The sequence below is a fragment of the Podarcis liolepis genome (assembly GCF_965112155.1).
Source record: "Podarcis liolepis genome assembly, chromosome: 5".
NCBI classification, from domain to species: Eukaryota; Metazoa; Chordata; class Lepidosauria; order Squamata; family Lacertidae; genus Podarcis; species Podarcis liolepis.
Genome location: NC_139556.1, coordinates 59,164,417 through 59,186,724, shown reverse-complemented (window position 1 = coordinate 59,186,724; position 22,308 = coordinate 59,164,417). Strand labels below are relative to the sequence as shown.

General features: G+C 43.2%; 1 protein-coding gene across 3 annotated transcripts in view; it reads left to right on the top strand.

Moving 5' to 3' along the window:
* Nucleotides 1-21,823, top strand: part of TRIM8 (tripartite motif containing 8) — a 67,496-nt gene extending 45,673 nt beyond the window's left edge. For 2 of the 3 annotated variants that reach the window (XM_083505089.1, XM_083505088.1), the window contains exons 3-8: nt 10,440-10,535; nt 11,364-11,597; nt 14,185-14,216; nt 15,413-15,528; nt 19,243-19,815; nt 21,711-21,823. In XM_083505089.1, the coding sequence (XP_083361215.1) occupies nt 10,440-10,535; nt 11,364-11,597; nt 14,185-14,216; nt 15,413-15,528; nt 19,243-19,815; nt 21,711-21,748 (1,089 nt within the window). In that variant the 3' untranslated portion in view covers nt 21,749-21,823. Of the gene's footprint in view, nt 1-10,439; nt 10,536-11,363; nt 11,598-14,184; nt 14,217-15,412; nt 15,529-19,242; nt 20,662-21,710 lie in introns of those variants that run through there. The other variant, XM_083505090.1, reaches the window with a different exon arrangement.
* The last annotated feature ends 485 nt before the right edge of the window (nt 21,824-22,308 follow it).

Sequence of the window (22,308 nt, the reverse complement as noted above, 5' to 3'; positions counted from 1 at the left end):
GTATGCACCAGCTGTACTTTGTGTTAATTGAATTATATGCAAATTAAGTTACATGCAGGTTGCCCAAGCTGCCCCTCCTCTAGCTTATTTTTCCGATAGGGTTGGCAGTGCTAGGCCGATTGGCTGGTATAGCAGTAAAGGGGAAATTACCACAATTCTGTGATCTAAAAAGGCAACACACACACACACACACACACACACACACACACACACACACTAGCTGATTAGCATTGTGTAATAATAAACTGTGGTCTGCTTCTGAGTTTTTGAATGCTAATAAATGTTGATGAAACAAAAAGTAGGAATGCATATTAAATTATATAAATGGTAGTATGTGGAAGATCCCTGGTCTACCCAGGAGCAAGTTTTCTTTAAATCGGAGAATTGATTTCCCCCCTGCTAAGTTGCAGTTTCCTTGTGCTACATGTTAGTCTGTGTCCTTGTTACATTATAAGATGCCAGCATTGCCCGATCACAGTATGTTGTTCAAATCTGATGGACTGCAAAATGTGGGGGGCAATTATGTAGAACCCCATTGTTTTCTTTTTAAATTATTAATCAATATGAGCAAAGGGTTAAAGGTAAAGAACCCCTGGATGGTTAAGTCCAGTCAAAGATGACTATGGGATGCGGCGTTCATCTCACTTCAGGCCGAGGGAGCTGGTGTTTGTCCACAGACAGCTTTCTGGGTCATGTGGTCAGCAGGACTAAACTGCTTCTGGTGCAACGGAACACCATGACGGAAACCAGAGTACATGGAAACGCCGTATACCTTCCTGCCACAGTCGATATGAGCACTTGACTATTGGTACATGAAAACAGTGCATCATAAAGTAAGCAAACTCCTGACTCTTCCAGTGACATGTGAGGAGGGAGTGGGAATAAGCAAAAAGGAAGAGGAATAAATTGAAAGCCGCATTGCACAAGCAGAAGTTCTTGCGCAGGGCTTCCGCCGGCAGGGGCCCCTTAGGTGAATCTGGCCCCTAGGTTCCCATCTGCCTCTTGGACTACTTTTTAAAGTTCCCACTCACAAGAGGGTTTAACAGAATGAATGGGATAGAGAGTTGTGCAGCATTTGATGCTAGAATAAAGCTATATAAATTAAATGGCAATTAAGGAGAAGACAATTACCATAGTTGTCCCAAGGCCCTGGAATTACCCTCCTATGGAAAGTATGAAGCTACGTCTTTCATTTCTTTCCAGAATAATAATAAGAGCAAACACAAAACTTTCTTATTCCAGAGAGCATTTGTCTATTGAGTTGTGCTGTGCTGTTGCTATTACATTTTTTCCAGTTCTGATGTTATCTGTTGTAATGAATTTTCTGTTTTAATGTGATTGTTGGATGTTAGGTATATGTGTTAATGTCTTGAGCTGAGGATATTTGGGATAGAAATATGTATTTTAAATTGAGTAAATAGAAGTTGAATACTGGCTCCGAAATACCAAGATTGGACTATTGAGAACAGTCAGCTAAAACTATTCATTACACACAGACTGAGAGTAGAAGCTGTCCTGAGAAAGTGAAACACCTCTTATTTGTGTCATTATACCCTTTATGTGGAAGCGTGATCTATTTTTACCTGAGGTAAAAGAGTAAAAAGGGACTTGAAGGTGTGAGAGGAGTTTCTGACATAACACTGTTCATGTAGTTCCTCCACCCCATAATAATTTGTATGTTCAAATGCACATTCACATTAACAGATCTTTTAAAAACCACTCATGCAGAAGTACTCTCAAAGCCTTTCAGCACAGTGAAGCCACATCTGCACCATATATTTAAGGCACTATTATACTACCTTAACAGTCATGGCTTCATAGTTTGTTCAGGGTGTTGTTCGGAGACTCCTATTTCCCTCACAATCCTTCTTCACAGGGAAGTGGGAATTGTAGCTTTGTGAGGGGAATAGGGGATTCCGAACAATTCACAGCTCCCTTAACAAACAACAGTTCCCAGGATTCCTTATGAGAAGCCATGGCTGTTAAAATGTTAAAATAGTGATTTAAATGCATGGTGCAGGGGTGGCCTAAGTGTATTTTTATCGCCCACAGTTCATGTATCTTCCTTGGAGGTTGTGCTTCATTTGCAACAACAGTATTTTCCCCGAGCTGTCAAAACACTTTGGGTGGTATTCAACAAAGTTTTACTGAGAGTAGACCTGCTGAAATTAATGTGTGGGTTCCATTCAATCTCAGTGGGTGCTCGCTAAGTGAAGCTTAGTTGAATACCACCTAATAATGTACCTGAGGGAAATGTGATGCCCCCCTCAAATAGCACCTCCCTTGTTGTTATGCTTGCCATGTGGGAATGCGTGGGAATGTCATTGGTAATACAATGTTTCTTGTGAAATTAGTGATCAGCAATGCAGCTTCTCCTTCCCATGCCCTACTTATCCTATTCTGTTAACTTCTTTATCATGTTTAATTATTTTCTTCAATGGAAGCTATCTGATTTCAGGCTGTGTAATTTCTCCTCTGCAATGCTTTCCCAGTAATACTGATTAAAATAGAAAAGCACAGCAAGGCTTTTCTCCCCTTTCCCATCTCACATATTAGGTGAGCCTTTTTATTATTTAAAGTATTTGGTACAGGCTGGATCCTGGCTTGGTTCCTGAGTCATTTCTCCATCTCTCCCCTCCTCTTCATCTGCAGTTCCCCACCCTATTCCCAAGGGTCTCTCACCCCAGAAGCAGATTTTCAGGATATACAAGGAGCTGAAGTGTGTGTGTGTGTGGGGGGGAGCAGGCAATCTTCATTTCATTCACAAAAAGAAAATCGGGTCTCAGACCACTTGCAGCTTTTTTCTCATATGCAAGTGTGCATTTCTAGGAAGGCTGTGGAAGGGATTGGGCAAAACAGTCGCACAACTATTGTCCTTGCAGCAAAACCCTCCTCCCTTGGCATCACATGTGGGTGCAATATGATCACTGGAATAAGGGACCTCCAAAATGCAGAGGGCCTTTTGTTCTCTGGTAGATGAGATACTACATTGCAAAACATTCTCCCTCTTCCATCTGTGGCCTCCAACATTAGGGGCAGGGATGCCTGAGGAGTGGTGCCTGGAATAGACTCCCCAAGTGCTGCAGATTTGTACCTCTCACATTTGCCTCTTCTATTTTAAAGCTTCTCTCGTTTTCTATTTTAAAGCTGCTTCTCTCCTGAGTGTCACAAATGCTGCAAGTACTTACACAAAGCATCAGTCTCTTAAAACTGAGAGAGAACCAGAGCCAAACATGGGATGTCCCTCTAATAAGGAACAGTTGAGGTGGATGCGAAAGTATCACCTCTCGACCCTGTGCTTGACAGGAAAGTGAATGAAGCGTGGCCAGGGATTATTATTATTTTTTTAGCATTGGCCTTTTTCTCAGCTCACATTTCCAGAAAGATGTTAAAAATTCAGATGTGCTCAAAAATGTTAAAAGTGAAGGTATGCGCCTGTTTCAAGTCACCACCATATTTTATAGCCAGGCAGCGTCCATCTAATCCCTTTGTTTCTTCATTTATGTAACATTTTTGCTCCGTTTGGGGGTGGTTACGAGTCTTAACTGATTCATAGCTCAGCTTTTGCAGAGCTTATCTTAATTAACTAGCCGAGTAGCTGAGCTCTTGAAAACAGCTGTGGTTGCATGGAGCAACTTTGCTCAGGCAGAATGCATCTCTCATTTCTAACTAGCCAATGATATTGCCTGAGAATCCCTCGGTGCACAAACGCAGCAGCACTTTAGATAAAACATTCCAGAAGAAAATAGGGTGGGGGAAGCAGCAACCTAAAAAGCACTGGAGTAGGCAGATCTCCTCCTTCCTTAAGAAATAGAGTCTGTGAGTGTGCCTATTGTAGGGCAGTGAAACAATCAAGAGCCCACCCAACTCCCATAGAGCTTTCTGCAACCTCCCAGCCATTTCCTGCTCCCAGGAGACCTGAGGTGCCTAGACCTTGAGGTAAAAGCAGAGGAAACGGGAGGGCAAACACCAAATTCTTTCTCACTGCCTAAAGAGAAGATGGTGGCCTTCCTCTGCAGTGCAATTAATCCCCCTCCCACCTCCCCCTGCCTAGACCCAGAATTAATTACTTGATTATAAACCCCAAGTGGTAGTTAATAATAATCCCCTCAAAATTGGTCTTTGCTGTCATTTCCCCCCTCCCACAAACACTCTTGCCTGCTCCTAACCAGTTAACATTTCCTCCTGCTCTGTCCTTCCCCTGTTTTCATTAAAGGTTTGAAACTAGGCAGATTTTTTTTTCCTGAGGGGGATTAGGTGCACTGAGAGAATTAAGGGCAAACGTCTGTGGATTTTCTCTCTCTCTCTGTGAGCGTGCCCTTGGTGCAGCGTCTGGAGGTGCCCAGTACCGATCCTGTACTAGCAGCTTTTGGCTGGAGACCAGCTTCTCCAAGCCAAGCTGTTGAGCAGATGATTCAAACTGAGTAGCCATTTTGGGATTGGTCAGTTAGGTCCAGCTTTCCGCCCTTCTCTCTTTTACAGAAACTCAGTATTTGAGGACAGAGTGTGTTTTCCCCATTTGATAATGGTTTTTAATGCACACACAACAACACACAAATTCAAATGCCCTTCCCCAAAAGCATGGGCAGAAAGATCTTTGCATGCCAACAAATTAGCATCAGTTCTACTGTCATTTGCATAGAGTAAGGCTTGCTACCACAGAGAAGAGAGAGTGAGCATTTGGAAGGGTTGGTTCTAAAATGCTTTGCCTTCTTCTGTATCTCTAGGTCTATGTATGCTCAGGTCTGTATAAATACTCTGCCACGGCCTCTGAAATAGTTTGGGTGGGCAGTGTTTCTGTCTGTCCTTCATTCGTTCTCCAACCCTAGAAATATAGTAAATATTTATCAGATCCGGGAGAAGTTATCTAATTAGGGAAAATGTGTTCTGCATGAAAATAAATCCAAATTCCTACCCTAAATAATCTAAACTGCACATTGAAAATTGGGCCGCAACACATTGGAGTAATCCTATTCCCATTGGGGAGCAGCAAGGTGTGCTTCTCCAACAAAGAGTAAACTATGCAGTGTCTTAACTGCCTCCTCAACCACTGATTTGGGAGGCGCTCTGTTGGTTAATCATTAGATTAACCATTAGATGAACTTTTTTTTAAAAGAAGAGCTTCCCCAACTGATTAGGCAGGTAGATTTTTTTTAAAAAAACCCTAATTAATTTAAAGATTAGTACCCCCCAAAAAATCATATGTGATAGGTGCTATTTTAGGAGAGGCATTTCCCCATCTTTCTCCCTGTGGAGAGAATGTTTCTTCCCTCCACTGTGCACATATAAAGTGTTGCCTAAAAAGCAAGAAACGTGTTCTTCTTTTGCAACTGTTGTTGTTTTCACTTATGTAATTTATGCAGAGTGGATTGATTTAAAACTCATACAATTAAGGAGTTAACTTCTTCAGTCAGATGATGGCTATTAAAAATAAAATAAGAATCCTGTGCTCTGGAGAAATCAAGCAGATCCTATCACCCACCATCATGTTTTATAAAGCACCCCAAATTCTTCTGTGTGCTGTTCAATGAAAATCTTAAGAGGATGATTCTCTGCCATTAGGTTCACACTCTGAATTTGGCCAATACAATGTGATGGCTAAAAGGGTGGGTAGATGGACAGAAGGGGAGGGAACGAAACAAAATATATAGATATTTGTTTATTTTGAAAAAAAATGATTCTTGATTGGTTCAGAGTTGCCTGAAAGCACATGATGAAGCTCCACCGCTAAAAGCTCGTGGAAGGCCTGGTTCTGCCTGGATAAGAGCTCTCTTGGGAAGTAGGTGTAAGATGCTGCGACTTATGTGGAGGTGGAGTGGGCTGCAAGTTTAATAAATAGATTGTCCTTTCCCCCTGTTTTATGGGAGACAGAGTCTCCTACCTGCCTTATATATATTCAAATGCCCACATGTTTCCAGGATTCCAAGTTCTGTGTGTTCAGTGATCACAACACATGGAACAAATCCAGCCTTGCTTTTACTATACATGCTGCCTGTAGAACAGCTGTCAGGTGTGGTTGTTTTTTTCCTCATCAATGGATAGGAGCTGATCTATATAGCCATGTTAATCAACATTATCTCCTTGTATGACAGCCAATGTGGCACATAGGATAAAGTGCCGGTTCTCTTTAATCTTGCCCTGCTTTCTCTTTGTCTTTGGAATTGGGAAGAGATTTTTTCACAAGGCAGGCTGAATTGTACGGCGTGGCTTGCTTATTTAAGCCACGTGGGATCTGTGCCACAAATCTTATTTATTCCCTGTGATGTGCCTTGATCTTTCATTGTTGCCTAGTTAACCTAGTGAGTCAATCATACTATGATTATGGGAGCCGCTGTGATGTAAGGGATAGAATGTTTGGCTTGAACCAGGGAGACCTAGATTCATATCCCTGCTCTGACAAGAATCTCCTTAAATGGCCTTGGGCACATTGCTGTCTTTTAAGTCTGGCCTGCCCCAGAGGGCAGTTGCAAGGATAAAATGTCCTTGGCTTTTTGGAAGAAGGGCAGGTGCAAATTAAACAAACATGTAAACTGCAATTATCCACATGATAGTTGATCAGCAATAGCCACAGCAATTGGATAGAGCTTAATCATCATGTGAAATAATTGTTGATCAGTACCATAGCTGGACAATGTTATCTGGGACAAAGGTGTGCATTTTACTGTTAAGATTATACACCAAACACATTTGTTGATGCAGAAGATAAAGACTCTGCAGGACTGGTTTATCTGGATCATTTATTATCACAAAAAGCTCATTTGCCAGAAATGAGATCAACTTCCCCTGCTGCATGAAGTCAACCAGGAAGCTTTCTCATCCGAAAAGGTGTTTGCCTAAAGCCCTTTCATCTCTCTTACGTCTTCCAAACCAGTGAAGATCCATTATAAATAATGTCCTTCCCCCCACTCTTCAGAAAGGACTGAAAATGGCAATGTCTGGATTAATTTCTGCCCCATGCATTCATTGTGCCATTGTCAAAAGTGCCATTTTATTCCTCCCACCCTGGTCATTTCTCCAGATATGATATCTAGGCTGGATGAGGGCCCGGAAAAGCCAGCCTGGTGAAGGCAGTTAACTAAAAATTGGGCACAATATGGAAGTTGATACCTTCAGTTGATATTACACTAGAGCAGGCTTGCACAACTTGTGACCTACCAAACATGTATACTGATTCATGTTTGTGTCTGTAGAAGAGATGTTGAGTACCTGGTAGGCTAAATGGGTCACAAGTTGTAGAGGTCTGCACTGGGGGATATAAGCATTCCAATATTATTGGTCTCTTTGGTTGCTGTACTATCAGTAGTATATATTCCTTCCACCACTTAATCTTCCATGTTCCTTCATAGTGTGCTCCTTCCTTCCTTCCTTCCTTCCTTCCTTCCTTCCTTCCTTCCTTTTTGCCAGATCAATCTAAAATGTATTACTTGGCATTTCCTAAATCGTGCTGTTGATAGCCAGAGTCAAACTATTCTGTTATTTACAATGGCTATCTTCTTAGGTGTGTCAGTAGTACAATCTTTTTAAAGTACTTTAAAAATGGCAAACAGCTATATGGTTTATTGATGTAAGAATCACGACAATAATAAAAAATCTCAAAAATTAAATACGAAGTAAAACTGAGGAAAAAGTTACATAAGCCTCAAACAGGACTGAGTCAAGCAAAATGAAAGCCGAACTCTTGTATATGTTACAGTATTGTCCATTGTGTTAATAATAACCTTGAAATAATTAACTGTGAGAGCATGAGACTGTTTTTTTAAAAAAAATGTTTTAGATATGTTTGTTTTGTTTTTAAGTGTATTGGCTTCTGTTCAACGTAGTGCTAAGATTATGGTTTCTTCAGTGCAAGGATTTTCCTTATACCACAATAATTTATTTCCATCTCCTCCACCAATGCGCTCCACAATCTGTTTTAGGGGTTATTCCAACCTTCCAGAGCAGACTCGGAGGACTGTGGGGGGCACATGCAGTGGGAGTAGAGAAGGATATTCCCATTGGATTAGTGAGAATTCTTGTAAGGGCTTCTGCCACTGCAACTACTTAGTTGATTAAGGCCCATTATTTTGCTAATTTGTTGCTGCTTGCTGCGCTTGACTCCTGGGCGGGAGGAGGGGTCAGATAGAAATTAAATAATTAAAATATTTCTAAATATATTAAGAAAAGTATGAGAGAGATACCTCTCAGTTTTTCTCACACTGAGATTCATACTTTTCCATTTTTGATTGAGAAACCCATGACATTAACACACAACGATTAACACATCTCCAGCATGGAATAGAATTGCCAGTCTACAGGCATGCTTGGGAAAGGTGAGGTTGGTGGGCAGAAACTTTTGCTGTTACTCTCTGAACATGATAAACTAAGCTTGTTCATGGCTTTGGGGATGGCGTTAAAAACACATTTATTCAGGGATTGATTAGACCTTGTTAAGGATGTAATCGATAATCGCAGAGGTGTCCCAGGAGCTATAGGATACTGTGAATCTCCCTCCACAGTCAAAGGGGGAACTGCATTTCTAGAGGTCCTTTCTGGATGACTTCAGAAATTTCTGAGATTGTAGCTGTGATGGGGGTGGGGCTTTAGCTTGTGTGGATGTCTGCTCAACAGGATCCTTGTCTCCCTCATAGTACCAAACAGAACCAGAAACCACTGGCATGAGAACATACCGTACCTAGTTAATTCCCTTGCTTAAGAGGCAGTTGAAGGGAACAAAAAAAGGACAGAAGCAGGGGCTTAGGAGATGGAGTGTACCTCTGTTGTTGATCTCCCACAACTGCCACCAGAAGGGTTGCTCTGCCTCTGATCTTGAGCCCGTTACTCTGGCTTCAAGGGATCAGAGATGCCTTTTTAAGGGAACGGGCTAATGGTTAGAAGATGCCTTCAGTCTGATCCAGCATGGTATCCAATACCAAAAGGGAGATTTCCCAAGTGAGGAGTGCAGGCCCTCCATCTTCTCCAAACTGGCTACACCATTGGCCATTATTGTTTTCCCTAGGTTATTTTTGTGGCTAACAAGAAATTTGTTGCTAACAAGAAAACAAGTTTTTGAGGGGCTTGAGGGGATGGGAAGTTCAGGATCAAGAAGTCTCAGAGTTCTCCTCATGACATTGTAGCTCTCTGGGTATGTTTTTGAAAGCTCATGTAGGGAACTAGCCAGGAAATGATCGACGCTGCATATTTATAACACAGGATGGTCCTGAAAAGGCAGCTCATGTGTCTTCTATAAACTTTATTCTTTTTTTGGAGCTTGGGGAGGGAGACTGCTTTCCTTGTTCTTGTAATGTCACAGTGGCTGTGTGTGGGCATCGTGATGCACCATAGTTTATGCTTTAGCGTGGACATGCAGGTGTCAGGAGCCAGAGTCAGATGTAGGTCAGCGATAAAAGAACACAGTGTTGGCAATGTTAACTCTTTAACGAAGAAACCAAAACAGCACAGGCTTAGTGATCCCAGCAACTCTTCCCAGTAAGTCTTGAACTAAGTCTTGACACCCAATGAGGCAGTTGCAAGGACTGAAGGTTCGCACCTTCCCACAGCTGCCTAAGTCCCCACCTCTCCAGGGTTTTTTCCAAGCAATTGGGGACAGTGTCTGCACGCAACAATCTCTCCTCTGCTCTTTTCATTTCTGTGTGTGTTGTGAGAAACCGGGGGGGGAGGGGGGCTTGCTGCAGCAGGAAGGGGAGACTCCCTGGATTCTTCAGCAGCCGGCCTTATCCCTGTCTCCTGGCCCTCCTCCTCTCCAGCCTCTAAATCAGGACTGCTCTCTGCCTCAGGCTCTTCCTGCTCACTAAACACTGTTGCCTTTGGACACCTCCTTCCTTCTTTCTGCTCCCTTTTCCCCCTCTGACCACTCATGGTCATCCCACCACCAGTCTCCTGGCTCTGAGCCTTCTTCCCCTGGGGGTTCCCTTGGGGGTTTCCCAGCTGGTGCCTCCCACTACTCTGCCTCCAGCCAATCCATGACAGCGAATGACTCTCGTTTCACTGTTTCGCCCAGCAGGAGAAACAAGCAACAAAGCCAGACTTCACACTCTGTTCAAAGTGTTTTATTTTGCTACAAGCAAGTTATGATGTGAAGCCAAGCTTTTGCTCTTTGCTCCCTTTCATAGTTTGTTTGAGGGTTTCCTGGCATGGACATTAACGCTAAACCTGGGCAACACTGTTTGTTGCTCCCACTTGCGCAAGGAGAGGAACAAAGCAGTAGTGCTAGTCAATGGGTTTATGTGAAGAGTGAGAGCTAAGAGTTCTAGAAGACATTTTGACTTATGGCTCTCACTGAAGGTGTGAGATGCAAACTCCATTTGATACATTACATCAAAAGCGGTAATGCATAAGTCATTTTAAAATTATCCTGCTTCCAGGTAACTTGTAAGCCAGTTCTGGAACACACTTTTTCTGACTCTTAATTGTCTTTCCTCTGTTTGTCCCTTTTCTTGCAGAAGATGCTAGTGAAGCAGCAGGACCGCCTGGAGGAACGCGAACAAGACATTGAGGAGCAGCTCTACAAGTTGGAGTCTGACAAGCGGCTGGTTGAAGTAACCTGGATTTCTCTCTTCTCCCCTCCCCTCCCTGGTGTTAGACGCAAGAAGGATGCTGGGCTGCAATTACCCACCAGTCAAGAAAATGCCTTGATAGAGGAACTGGGAAGGGAGAAAGTTTCAGCCAGCATAGTAATAATGGAATCCTAGGTTATAAGACCTTATTCCATCAGAATGACTATTTAAAGGGCCTGCCTGCTGTAGCTGCTAAGCAAACCCAGTAGCCAAAGTTTAAAGGACACAAGGGTGTGAAGTCTTTGGCAGAGAGAGCAAAAATGGCCGACTCTGCAAGCATCTCTCCATACAGCTGTAAATCTAAGAACTTGCTTTGTTCAGCAGGGACGGACCTCTCAAGGTTTGGTTCCCATCATCCTATCCCTCCTGGTGCCTTACTTAAGAAACCTCACTTTCTTCTTCTGTGATGAGGAACAAAGACCAAGAGTCCTCACTCACAGCCTCCTTCGAGTTATTAAATACCCCATTCTCTTCCTGGTTGCCTGGTGTTCCCTCTGCAATGGCTACTAGTTTAGTTTTCCCCAAACTGGATAGCCACTCTATCCTGTTCCTTTATTGAACAACTCTGTATTCTTGTGGCTCCCTCCTAGTCTGATCAAAGCAAAGTCAGTAACCTATGCTTTTTTGTTCTTCAGAAAAAAATTGAGAGCCTGCGTAGGTGCCCTAGGCATAGCTACTGCATAAAGGAACACCAGTCATTTAGTTTCAGAGTGCATCCTCCCCACCCAGCCTCAGTCACAAAAGATAAAGCAAGCAGGTATGAAGGGAGGCTAACAAGAGGCATTTTTCTTCCCCCTTCTATACCACCAGGAGAAGGTGAACCAGCTGAAGGACGAGGTGCGCCTGCAGTATGAGAAGATGCACCAGATCCTTGAGGAGGATCTGCGCAAGACGATGGAGATCCTAGACAAGGCCCAGGCAAAATTCTGCAACGAGAATGCTGCCCAGGTGCTGCACCTCAGCGAGCGGATGCAGGAGGCCAAGAAGCTGCTCAGCTCCGTTCAGGTCATGTATGACAAGACCGAGGACATCAACTTCATGAAGGTGAAGTGGGGGCTGTTTGGGGAAGGGGAGGGTCTGGTGGAGCACTTGGCAGCAGGAATAAGGGAAGGACTTGGAGCTTATGTGACAACCCCGACCCCAAAATGGCTGCTTTAAGCTGCCATATGCCTCAGCTTGACACAGCTTCACTTTCATCCACAGAAATGGAAGCTTCCGCTTTTCCCTCCTACCTCCCATGAATTAATTAACTGTTTGGCACAACTTGGGAGTCCCACTCATTCCCTACACTTGGCTACTTACCTGCCTAAAGAGCGACGTGAATGTTGTCTCTTGTGTGGCTAAATTGAGCCCGTAAGGATGACCAAGCTTCAGAGGAAAAAGCTCAACCCAGGCTGGTTTCGTCTTCCAAAAGGTCTCAGAGATGCGGAGTAATGTTTATTTGTCCGGGTTACTTCTTGTTTTCCACTTGTGTGTAGATACTTAAGAACATCATCATGCAAACTCTGTGTGCCTTGTGACATTTTAAATTGTCATACTGAAATTGTGGAAGAACTGATTGGAAAAGGATTGGGCACCCCTTTCTTTCCGTGTTACTGAGAGCAGAGAGGTATTGGACATATAGCAGGGAGACTCAGGTTCAAATCCCCCCCTTGGCCTTGAGCCGTTCACCATCTCTGACTCTAACCCACTTCACAGAGTTGTTCTGAAGAGAATACAGGAAAACTCAGTGTAGGCTACCCTGAGCTCTTTGGAGGAAGTGGTGGCAAGTAGCACGTTATCAGACACGTGGAGCTGGCGGAGATCTCAGGGCATAGCCTTGAATGCATATTATGCAGCATTCAGGCTGAAGCTAAGGCAGCCTGGCCAGGCAGTGCCTGGAGCCCTAAGCCTAATCTACCTCACAGGAATGTTATTTAGAATAAGGAGCATCTGGCAACCCAGAGTTAAGGATTAAACTAGGAAGGTGTGCTAGCTGCCATAAGAAACACCAAGCATTTAAGGCTGGGGGAGGGGGATGATATATATATATGGACGGTTACTACTTTGGAGTTAAGTTCCACCAGGGAAAAGGTCAACATTTCTTAGGTTCAGGAAGATGGGTGCAGTTTTAGGTGCTGCTTTGTATAACATGTCATACTAGGAGATTTCCCTTGCAGCTGGTGGGGCACCGACATGTCCCCCAACAGGTTTCCCTTTCTGGATTCCTAAACTGAATCTTGTCATGTCATGCAGCAGGCTAATGAATACAAGGGGCATCTCAACTTGTGCTCTGGTGTAAGATATTGCTGAGCAACCCCCTCTCGGGTTAATCTCCCCATCACATAGACCAGATGGCCCACTCCTCATTTTAGAAAGACGATATGCCCTTGACCCCTTGAACAGTGCTGTCTGTCAAAAAGAGGCTTTCCAAGTAAATCTCAGCAGCTGATTGGCAGGGTATTTACACCCTACTGGAGTATATCCCTTTAGCTGAGCTGATCCACCAACGTTGGCCTAATTGTGCTTCAATAAATATCCAGAACCTGGAGTGGTAGCCTGTAGCAAATGGATTTTAATTTTTTTTTTTTTGCCAGGGTGCAATATAGCTATATAAAATGGCCTTTGAGCTGGAGGACAGAGTTTTTTGTTGGCATTGTTCTGACAGTAGGGAGATGACATGAGGCTAGAGTGGTGGAGGGAAATGAAAGCAATAGCCTCTGTAATCTTGTGCTTCAGAGTTAGTGGTTTGTAGCTAAAGTGACAAGTTAAAGTCTAGAATCAAGATGCTGATTTAACGATGTTGGGGGGGGGGGAGAGCTGAAGTTCCCATAATAATAATCATCTGAATTAAAGACTTGCAAGGCAGTTTCTGCCTGGCACACCTGGTTGCTTTAGAGAGCATACTCATAAGCCGAATAAAAACGGCCCTTCTAGTTCCACCTTTGTTATCCTGGAGGGCTGGAGCCAAGCCATAAATTACTCAGAAAAAATCTTCAAAGTGGCAGCATTTATTTTGCTTTTGTTAAGGTGTTGTGCACTGCTAAGGTCTGAGCTTGAAATCTGGTGGCAGATGCTTCCATTCAACAGAGGGATGCAAAGGTGTTGTTTGAGTCTCAAATAATGGACTTTTGGTATAGTAACAGCAGTTTAGCATTACGTAGTACTTCAAAGTGGATTACATATATTATCATTACAACGTTTTTACAACAGCCCTGTAAAGCAGCTCAGCTTTATCTACCTTTAGTTCATTATAGGGAGCTGCATAATTCCGAGACTAGTGACCTGCATGGCTCAGTGCTGCAGCCCTGACTGGCCTTGGACTTCAGGGCCTTGGCTTTGCCAGCCTTAGCCTTGTTACCTAAGATCCTTCTGCTGCAGATGCAGGGGCTGAAGCTGGGATCTCTACCGATGTGCTTTGCTCTGAGCTGTGGCCTCTCTCAGATAGTGCTGCTGTATCTGGGAAGTACAGTGCGTGGCTGTTTGTGAGGATGGGTGGTTGAGTAAGAGGAATGTCCTTCATATGAAATCAATGAGGGTGCGAGGGAGACAACAGAGAAATCTACAGAAATGGGGAAAGGTGCTGCTGCTGTGCCACAAGAGGTCTGCATGACTTACAGCTTCTGATTCCATTTTCTCTATTGCCTCCTAGAATACCAAGTCGGTGAAAATCTTGATGGATAGGTAAGAAATCAATTTCCTGGCAGTCTGGGTTTGGATGAAGGAGGCTGCATGTCTATGATACAGCTAATCTAGAGCATCTTCTTTGGGGAGAGCAATGGGTATCAAAAGGAGTGTTTTGTAGACATCTTAAGCTACTGTTCCTCCCACGGCATTTGGGAAACCTTGCGATAGAGTTCCATCAGACTGTGGTCTACTTCATTCAGGTGGTCCCCAGCATGTCTAAAAAAACAACAGGTAAAGGCTGTGGTATGTAGGTGGTCTGTGGACAAATGCCAGCTCCCTCGGCCTGAAGCGAGATGAGCACCACACCCTATAGTCACCTTTGACTGGACTTAACCATCCTTAAAAATCATATAGCGTCTAGCATTACAATTGCTGCAACAGACAGAAAAGTCATCAAGTGGGGGAGGAGTTTGGGAACTGCTGCTTTATTGGGGAGTTACAGTCTTGCTAGAAGTAGGGATGAGGTGCTACTGCTGAATTCTAGTGTTTATATCTTGAGCTCAGCACAGTGCTGAGAAAACAAGAAGAGAAGCCTTATTTGCTGTGAAGGAATTAAGATGCATGATCTGTTCAGCTTTCTGAAAGAAAGCTGAGAGATAAATGGATTATAATGCCTAGCCACTTCCACAGGTAGAAAATACTTGGTACTAAAGGTATATTTTCATGAATTGGAGGGAGATGAGATGAGAACTGATTGACGAGCTGTGCAAAATCCAGTTAAGAATCAGCACAACTTTTTCAGGGGCAATTCTAACCTGCAAGACAGGTTGTTCACACTTTGTAAGAATCTAGTTGACCAAATCTCACCTCTAAAAAAGTGTATCTTCTTGAACTGCACTCAAGTCATGCTTCTGTCTTATCTGTGGGTCCTGTGTTACTTAGCTGTAGGCAATGTGTGTGCAGTAGTGGCGGGGGCGTACAGCATAGCAATGCAAAATAAAAGTAAAATAAAACTGTGTTAGTGAAACTAGGTGATTTTGATCAGTATTAATGACAGGAAAATGTTGAGAGAGAATATGGTAGTGGTGAATGGAATCAAAGCGAGTAATGTGGCGCAACACAAAGTCAAGGAAAGAACCAGTGGCCCAACTCAGAAGGGAATTGCAATCTGCTTTCCAGCAGATAGTAGAAGGAGGAAAGTCAGTACAGTACTTCAGTCTGTAATGTAATATAATGCCCCCCTTTTTTTAAAGGACCCAGAACTGCACAGGAGGCAGCCTGCCCCCTCCCAAGATTGGCCACCTCAATTCCAAGCTCTTCCTGAATGAGATTGCCAAGAAGGAAAAACAGTTGCGGAAGCTTCTGGAAGGTGAGTGATGCCTCTCTTGACCCTTCCATCTCCTAGGCACACCTGAACCCAGGAGGGAATGTTCTCATGTGTCTTTGTATACGATACACAGCCTTGGTGTTGCTGGTCAGAGTGGTGCTTTGAACTAGAAATCCAAATATCATTGAAAGGGTGAGGGTGGGAAAGGTAGGGAGCGGATGTTCCATGTAATGGTTTTCTCAGGGGCCAAGTTTATTTTTGCTGTATGTTAATTGTTTCAGATCAGTCTCTTGGATTTGACCATTACTTGTCACCAGCTAGCTACCCTGAGATTAAGGCAAATGATAAAAAACCAAGAAAATTCTGCAGTCACGTGTAATTTCTTCTATATATATATAAAAGTGAAGTAGGAAGTAGCAGTGCTGGAATAAATCAGACTGTCTTGAGCCTCCCCAGCCCCTAGGCGCATGGCTTTCAAAGCAGAGGAGAGTGATCCTAAAAGGGTATGGGCAGTTTGTTAAGGTTAGTTCTTCTTATTCCTGCAGTGCGGTTGATCCCAAAGTAATCTTGGGGCAATTTATGATCTCTGATTAGGAAGGAAGGTTTTTCTTTGTCTTTGTCTTGTTTTTGGTACCTGTCTTTCAAATCAGGAACAGCTGGATGTTACACTTCGAAATACTTGGATGATGTGTTTTCATGACTTAGAGAAACACATGATGTCCAGGTTTGCAACCTTCAACTCTGATATTTCAGGCTAGATGTCTTCCTCCTCCCCCAATGGACAGTGTTGCCTCTGACTTCTCATTGTCCCTTGCAGCCCCGCTCTACTTGGAAGTACTGTCCACTAAATCTTTGGGAAGGACTTACTTCCAATTAACAAATTGTATAGGGTCTGCAAACTTTTAGTCTGATTCTTAAGCATATTTGCGTGTGGCATTTTCAGGGGCTCACTCGTATGTAACATGGCATAAGTTCTCAGCCATAGCCTTCCTCTTTTGGTCTCTGTATTTCTTTCTGTGTGTCCAACTACAATCCCAGTGCCTGTCAGGAAAGCTCTTATTACTCCCTGTAAGAAACCTTAAATGTACATGCTGTTTTCAGCGTGACTATGACTCAGCAAAGATAGTACTCCTGTCAACCCCCTCTTAAAAACACTTTCACTTTTGGGTTGCAGTAACAGAAACATCACAGGCAACACATGGGAGGGGAAAACATTGCTCTATAAGTTGGCTGTAGTTTGGCTTCAGCTGGAGTGCTTTTCCATTTTTGAAAGGGAGTGTGTGTGTGTGTGTGTGTGTGTGTGTGTGTGTGTCTGAGAGAGAGAGAGAGAGAGAGAGAGAGAGAGAGAGAGAGAGACTGTGGGTTAAGCATGCAAAGAAAAGATAACGCAGCTGAGCTTGACACAAAGAAGGCTTTGGATATGGTATTAGATTTGACGCCCAAAATAGTGGCTGTTGTGAAGAAGAAGGTGAATGGGCTGTATGCCAGGATCGTAATGCTCAGGGGTGGGAAACCTCAAGCTCTGGGGGCTGGATGTGGCCCTCCAGACCTTTCTAATGGCACTTGGGATTCTGCCCCCACCCATAGCCCTCACTGCCTCGACATTTTCTTTTAGTGTTTCTGCTTAGGTAGACTATATACTCTCCCGGAGGGAGAGAGGTGTGGCTGGGCATATAAAGTGTTTTATTTGTAGAGAAAGCTCTGGCTCTTGTGTGGCTGTAATGTAGACAGTCACACCCATTGCTCTGCCCACTTTTGCCTTTGGTTCCGCCTACCCCTGGCATGCCGTGCCCCTCCCCACTGAAAGAATGCCCAAGGAGGGGTGCAGCAGCAGCCCTCTGGCTATGCACAGTTCCATGGAGGTAAGTCCCACTGAGTTTAAAGGGACTTACTTCTGAGTAGGCGTGTGTAGGATTGCAGTGTGAGGCTAGGATAAGAAGCAGGGGTTTCAAACTGCAGCCTTCCAAATCTAGGATAAATATTGAAAGCGGGGGGGGGGGGGAGAGAACCCTCCTGAATTCGAAAAGCAGTTTGGCAGTAAATCTATTTCCCTTCAGCGGAGATAGAGCTTCCTTCCCTGGGAATTTTGAAGAATAAGCTGAATGGAAATCTGTCAAAGGTGGTTTAAATCTAGGGATATCAGAGAATTGGAGTCAGCTCCCTGATTCTCTGAGTCTGCAAAGAGAATAGCCTGTGCTGAAAATGTCTTATATTCCAAGTTGATGATCAAGAAGCCTTTGAGAAGCTACTAAATATGAGCATTGCTCTGCAACTAGTTTTGCCAAAGGGTGAAAAAGTGCAGGGCAAGCACCAGGCTGGATAAGCAGAACAACCAAGAATAGATTGGTAATTATTGCAGGAGATTCAAAAAAAGAGAAAAAAGAATGACTATTGTGGAACAAGAAGTTACAATGTTTTAATGAAGCTTTCTCCAACCCAAAGCACTCCAGGTGTTTGGGAGTGCAGTGACATTAGCCCTAGACAGCACAGCAGCTGTAATCACAAAAATATTTTGAGGACACAAGGTTGAGGAGAAATTGCTTGATGGGTCAAAAAGGGAATGATCTTCCAGGCAGAGGGAGCAAGCAACATCTCACAAGGTTTGAATATGAGATTGGGAAAACAAATGGCAGGCTCTTGAGGTATCTTGGTGTTTGCTTGCCTGACATCACCACCAGAGTACCTTAAAATCCTGGTCTGGATTTTCAGCCATATGTGGACTCGAAAAATTGAATTGCACATTAAGCTTCACCTGCCAAAGAAACTGCAGTGAGAATCCAGCTCAGCTTTGTCTTCTCCAGGTGTTGTAGTTCTCTCCACCCCCTTATCCCTTGGTTTCTTAGCCCCTGGACTCTGCTAAATTACTCCACTAATAATACAGAGCATCCCAAGTCTGGACTTGCCTAGCAAGCAGGGTGTGAGGTAATTCTTGACTAGCAGAAGACACTTAATGCAATCAGACGTTCACCTTGTACCTCCTGTGGCTGGAATAGGCCAGGGGGTGGGAAATTAGGGAAATGGTTAAAGGGTTGTGGCTATAAAGCTTTACCTTTGAGCTCCTGGGATTGCTTCCCCCAAAGCCAGGTTCTGCATAATAAACACCTCCAACTCAATTATGCAAATACAAGAAGCAATACATATTAGCACCATCTTCAGATTTTTGGCTCTAGACAGTGGATATGCCATTTTGTGAAACTTGTATTTTCTGTTCATTTGTTTAGTGTAAGAACTGAAGGCTGGCAGGCAGTTCTGAGTTCTAAAACAGGCAGGGCCTAGGATCTTGCCTTTTTCTGTAGTGTTTGGCACTATGCAGGTCTTCTCCGCCAGATTATAGAGGACATTATGTGGTCACAGATTTGCTGGTTCCACATGCCTCTGAAGGATCATTCTCTGACATTTAGTACTTGGTGAGTTTATCCTAAAACAAAACCCCTTAACTTACTTCCATGCCGGGTTTGTTTACATAGTGGAAGAACTAAGAGAACAGTGAGCAAAATGCCAGGAAAATCTGTAAATGATTGGCGACTCTCTTCCCCAGCTTGTGTTCTTGTGCTTTTTAGTATGTGGTTGTGAGGTCAGACCTTATACTTTGACATTCTCTGCCGAGGCCTATATTGCTGCATGGAAAACTGGGCAATTGGATCTCTGCCGGAGGAGGGGAGCGGGGTGTTGCTTCTAGTTGGCTCACGGAACTTGGAAAAGAGGGCTGCCTTCTTGCTCAAGGTGACAGCATGTTGTCTTCTCTGTTTCCTTCAGGTCCCTTCAGCACCTCGGTGCCGTTCCTGCAGAGCATCCCTATGTACCCTTGCAGCGTCAGTAATTCAGGAGCCGAGAAGCGCAAGCACTCCACAGCTTTCCCAGAAGCCAGCTTCTTGGAGCCCTCCTCGGGACCTGTGGCCAGCCAGTATGTGAGCCAGGGGGCTTCGGCTGCTGAAGGCCAGTCTGCACAACCCATGGTGCCTTGTAGCTCCACCCAGCACATAGTAGGACTTCCCAGTGGCCCCCAACCAGTTCACTCTGGCTCGATGTTCAACCCTTCTCACTACCCCAACAGCACATCATCTCAGCAGTCTGTGCTGTCTCAGTATGGTGGGCGCAAAATCCTTGTCTGCTCGGTGGACAACTGTTACTGTTCCTCAGTATCCAATCACAGCGGGCATCAACCGTACCCACGGTCAGGCCACTTTCCATGGACAGTGTCGTCGCAGGAATATTCCCACCCCCTCCCACCTGCTCCCTCCGTACCTCAGTCGCTTCCGGGATTGGCAGTGAGAGAATGGATTGATGCATCTCAGCAACATGGACGCCAGGATTTCTATAGAGTTTATGGTCAGCCTTCCACCAAACACTATGTCACCAGTTAACCATCTGGTTTGGATAGAATCTTTACTGATTTTTGAAAGTTTTTTTTTGGGTTTTTTTAAAATCTAGCTTTTGTTGTCGTTGTCGTTTTTAAATCAAACCCATTTCCATTATTCCCTATCACTTGCCAGAATCTGAGAGGGGCATTGCTGTCATCTCTGCCTTTAATTTAATTTTGTTTTTTTAAATCTTCCTTTGTATCAGGATGGGTGGGAGGGTGGGGGAAGCTGTGGGGAAAAAATTAACAAGGATATCAATCAAGCATCTATTTCTGGATCATGTGACATTGCTACTTTCCGGTTTGGAAAACTTTTAAAGGGACAGATGATCCTTTTCTATTTCAAAGTCTCTGGGCTCTTTTGGTTTTGCTTTTTAAAATTCTTTTTCGCCTCCCATTTTTTTAAGAGGAGAAAATTTCTATCATTGATTCATTAAGAAATGACATTTGTAGATTTTTTTTTTAAGGCTGATTTTTTTTGTGTTAAAAGACCACGTATCGTGCATATTGGCATTTTTTTTCCTTCTTCTTTCAGAGATTTGTAAATACACAATGGCAGGAAATGAAATGCACAAAAAAAGGGAAAAGAAACTTTTAAAAAAAGAAATAAAAAAAATCTGTTTTAGTTTCCAGGAGGGAAGTCTGTGTGTCAAGATGCACACGTTCCTTCCTGTGTTTCGTTGATGCAACTTCCTCTAACAAGCACTTTGTATTAAAAAAAGTGGACTTCCTGTTATAAGGTGCAGGTATTTATTCTGTAACCAATTTTAGAACACACACAAAAAATATTCAAATAAATGTGATCACTTAGTGCACATGCTTTGTTCTGCTTTGCCTCCGCGGGCACTATTTCAACCAACGCCTCGTCTGGGAACAGGAAAACGTTACTCAAACAGAAAACTGACAGCATTTAAAAATAGTTCGCACTCTGCTTTATGTGCTCCCTTTGGAATAATCTCAATTAGAAATGCAAGCACCAGGTAACTGTTGAAGAAGGCTAGTCAAATATGCTGCACAATATCCTGCACCTTCTGGAGTAAATCAGGAATATAGTTCGGATGTTATCATTGAATTGAACATGAATTGGTGTAGTACTGCAGAAGAAAAGGTATATGTAACTTACAGGTATTTAGAAATAAGATGCACATCATGTGACAGATGGGTTCTTATACTCCTCACCTGCTAGGCCTTGGTTAAAAATGTGAGACTCAATTAAATTAAGAAAGATGTAGCTCTTCATATAGGATATTTTGGCCAGTGCATTGCAGTGCAGAATATGTCTCACACTTTGGTTTCCCAAACATCTCTTCTTTCATTTAAAACACCATTTTCTAATTCATTTGGTAGCATTGTTTGCAAAAGTTCATGGCTATACTAGAGATGCAGTTTTTAAACCATTAATGAACATTAATGTATAGCTCTGTTGTATGATATGTAGGATACAGTCTCATGTACCCTGTCATCAAACGCAGTGAGTCTTACCTCTGGGTGTATTTGCACTGGATTGCACTATTGGTCAATCTTTTTTTTTTACCTGGAGTTTAAATTCACCATCCCTTTGAACTCCAAGTACAAAACAACTCCTTTTAACCCCTGCTTTTGCTTCTGCAACATTTGTTTTTTTGTCAAAGACAAATGATTGGGGCTGAGAGAGAAGTGATTTACCCAAGGCCATAAATAGTAAGCATGGGTAAGTAAATAGGTATTGGTGGGGACTGGACCCTAAACATCAAGTGCTATAATCATCCACATCACCCTCGCAAACCCAATTCCCCTTCCAAAACTACATCCTCACTTTCATTTCCCCCCTCTGCTTTCTCTACACGAAAGAAAGAAAATCACCCCTTTTTTCTCTCTCATGCAGGTCCATTTCCCCATCAGCAGCCAGATCCTATGCATTAACGCCTGGGCCTCTGTTATCTTCCTTCCATCTGCAGTGTAAAAGAGTAGGAAAATAAAGACAATAAAAATTCAAAATATGTGCAGCCAATGAATTTGCAGTCACACCAGTGCCAGAATCAACCAGCCTGTCTGCCTGACTCAACAATGGAAGCACCATGTGGCACTCATGGTCTGTAGAAATAGGCAGAGAGAGTGAACCAATTTTATGCGCTGAGTTTCAAGCATCCTGTTTTTATTTAGGTTTTGTGCATGCACATTGACTTTTAATGGTTTGATTCACCCTAAAGAACAGGGCCCAAATTACAGCATCATTTTTTGTTTGTTTTTTGCCCTCAAAATGGCACTTAAGTATGCCACTTTTGAATCAAATTGCCTCATCATACTGTGATACATTATTATTATTATTATTATTATTATTATTATTATTATTATTACACTTATGCTGTTTGACTGTGCTACAATCTAAGCAGTTTATAAGAAATATTGAAAGGCTATAAATAAAAACAGTTTTTTTTTTTTTAAGATAATTAAAATGAACAGTAAGACATATTAAAACGTGG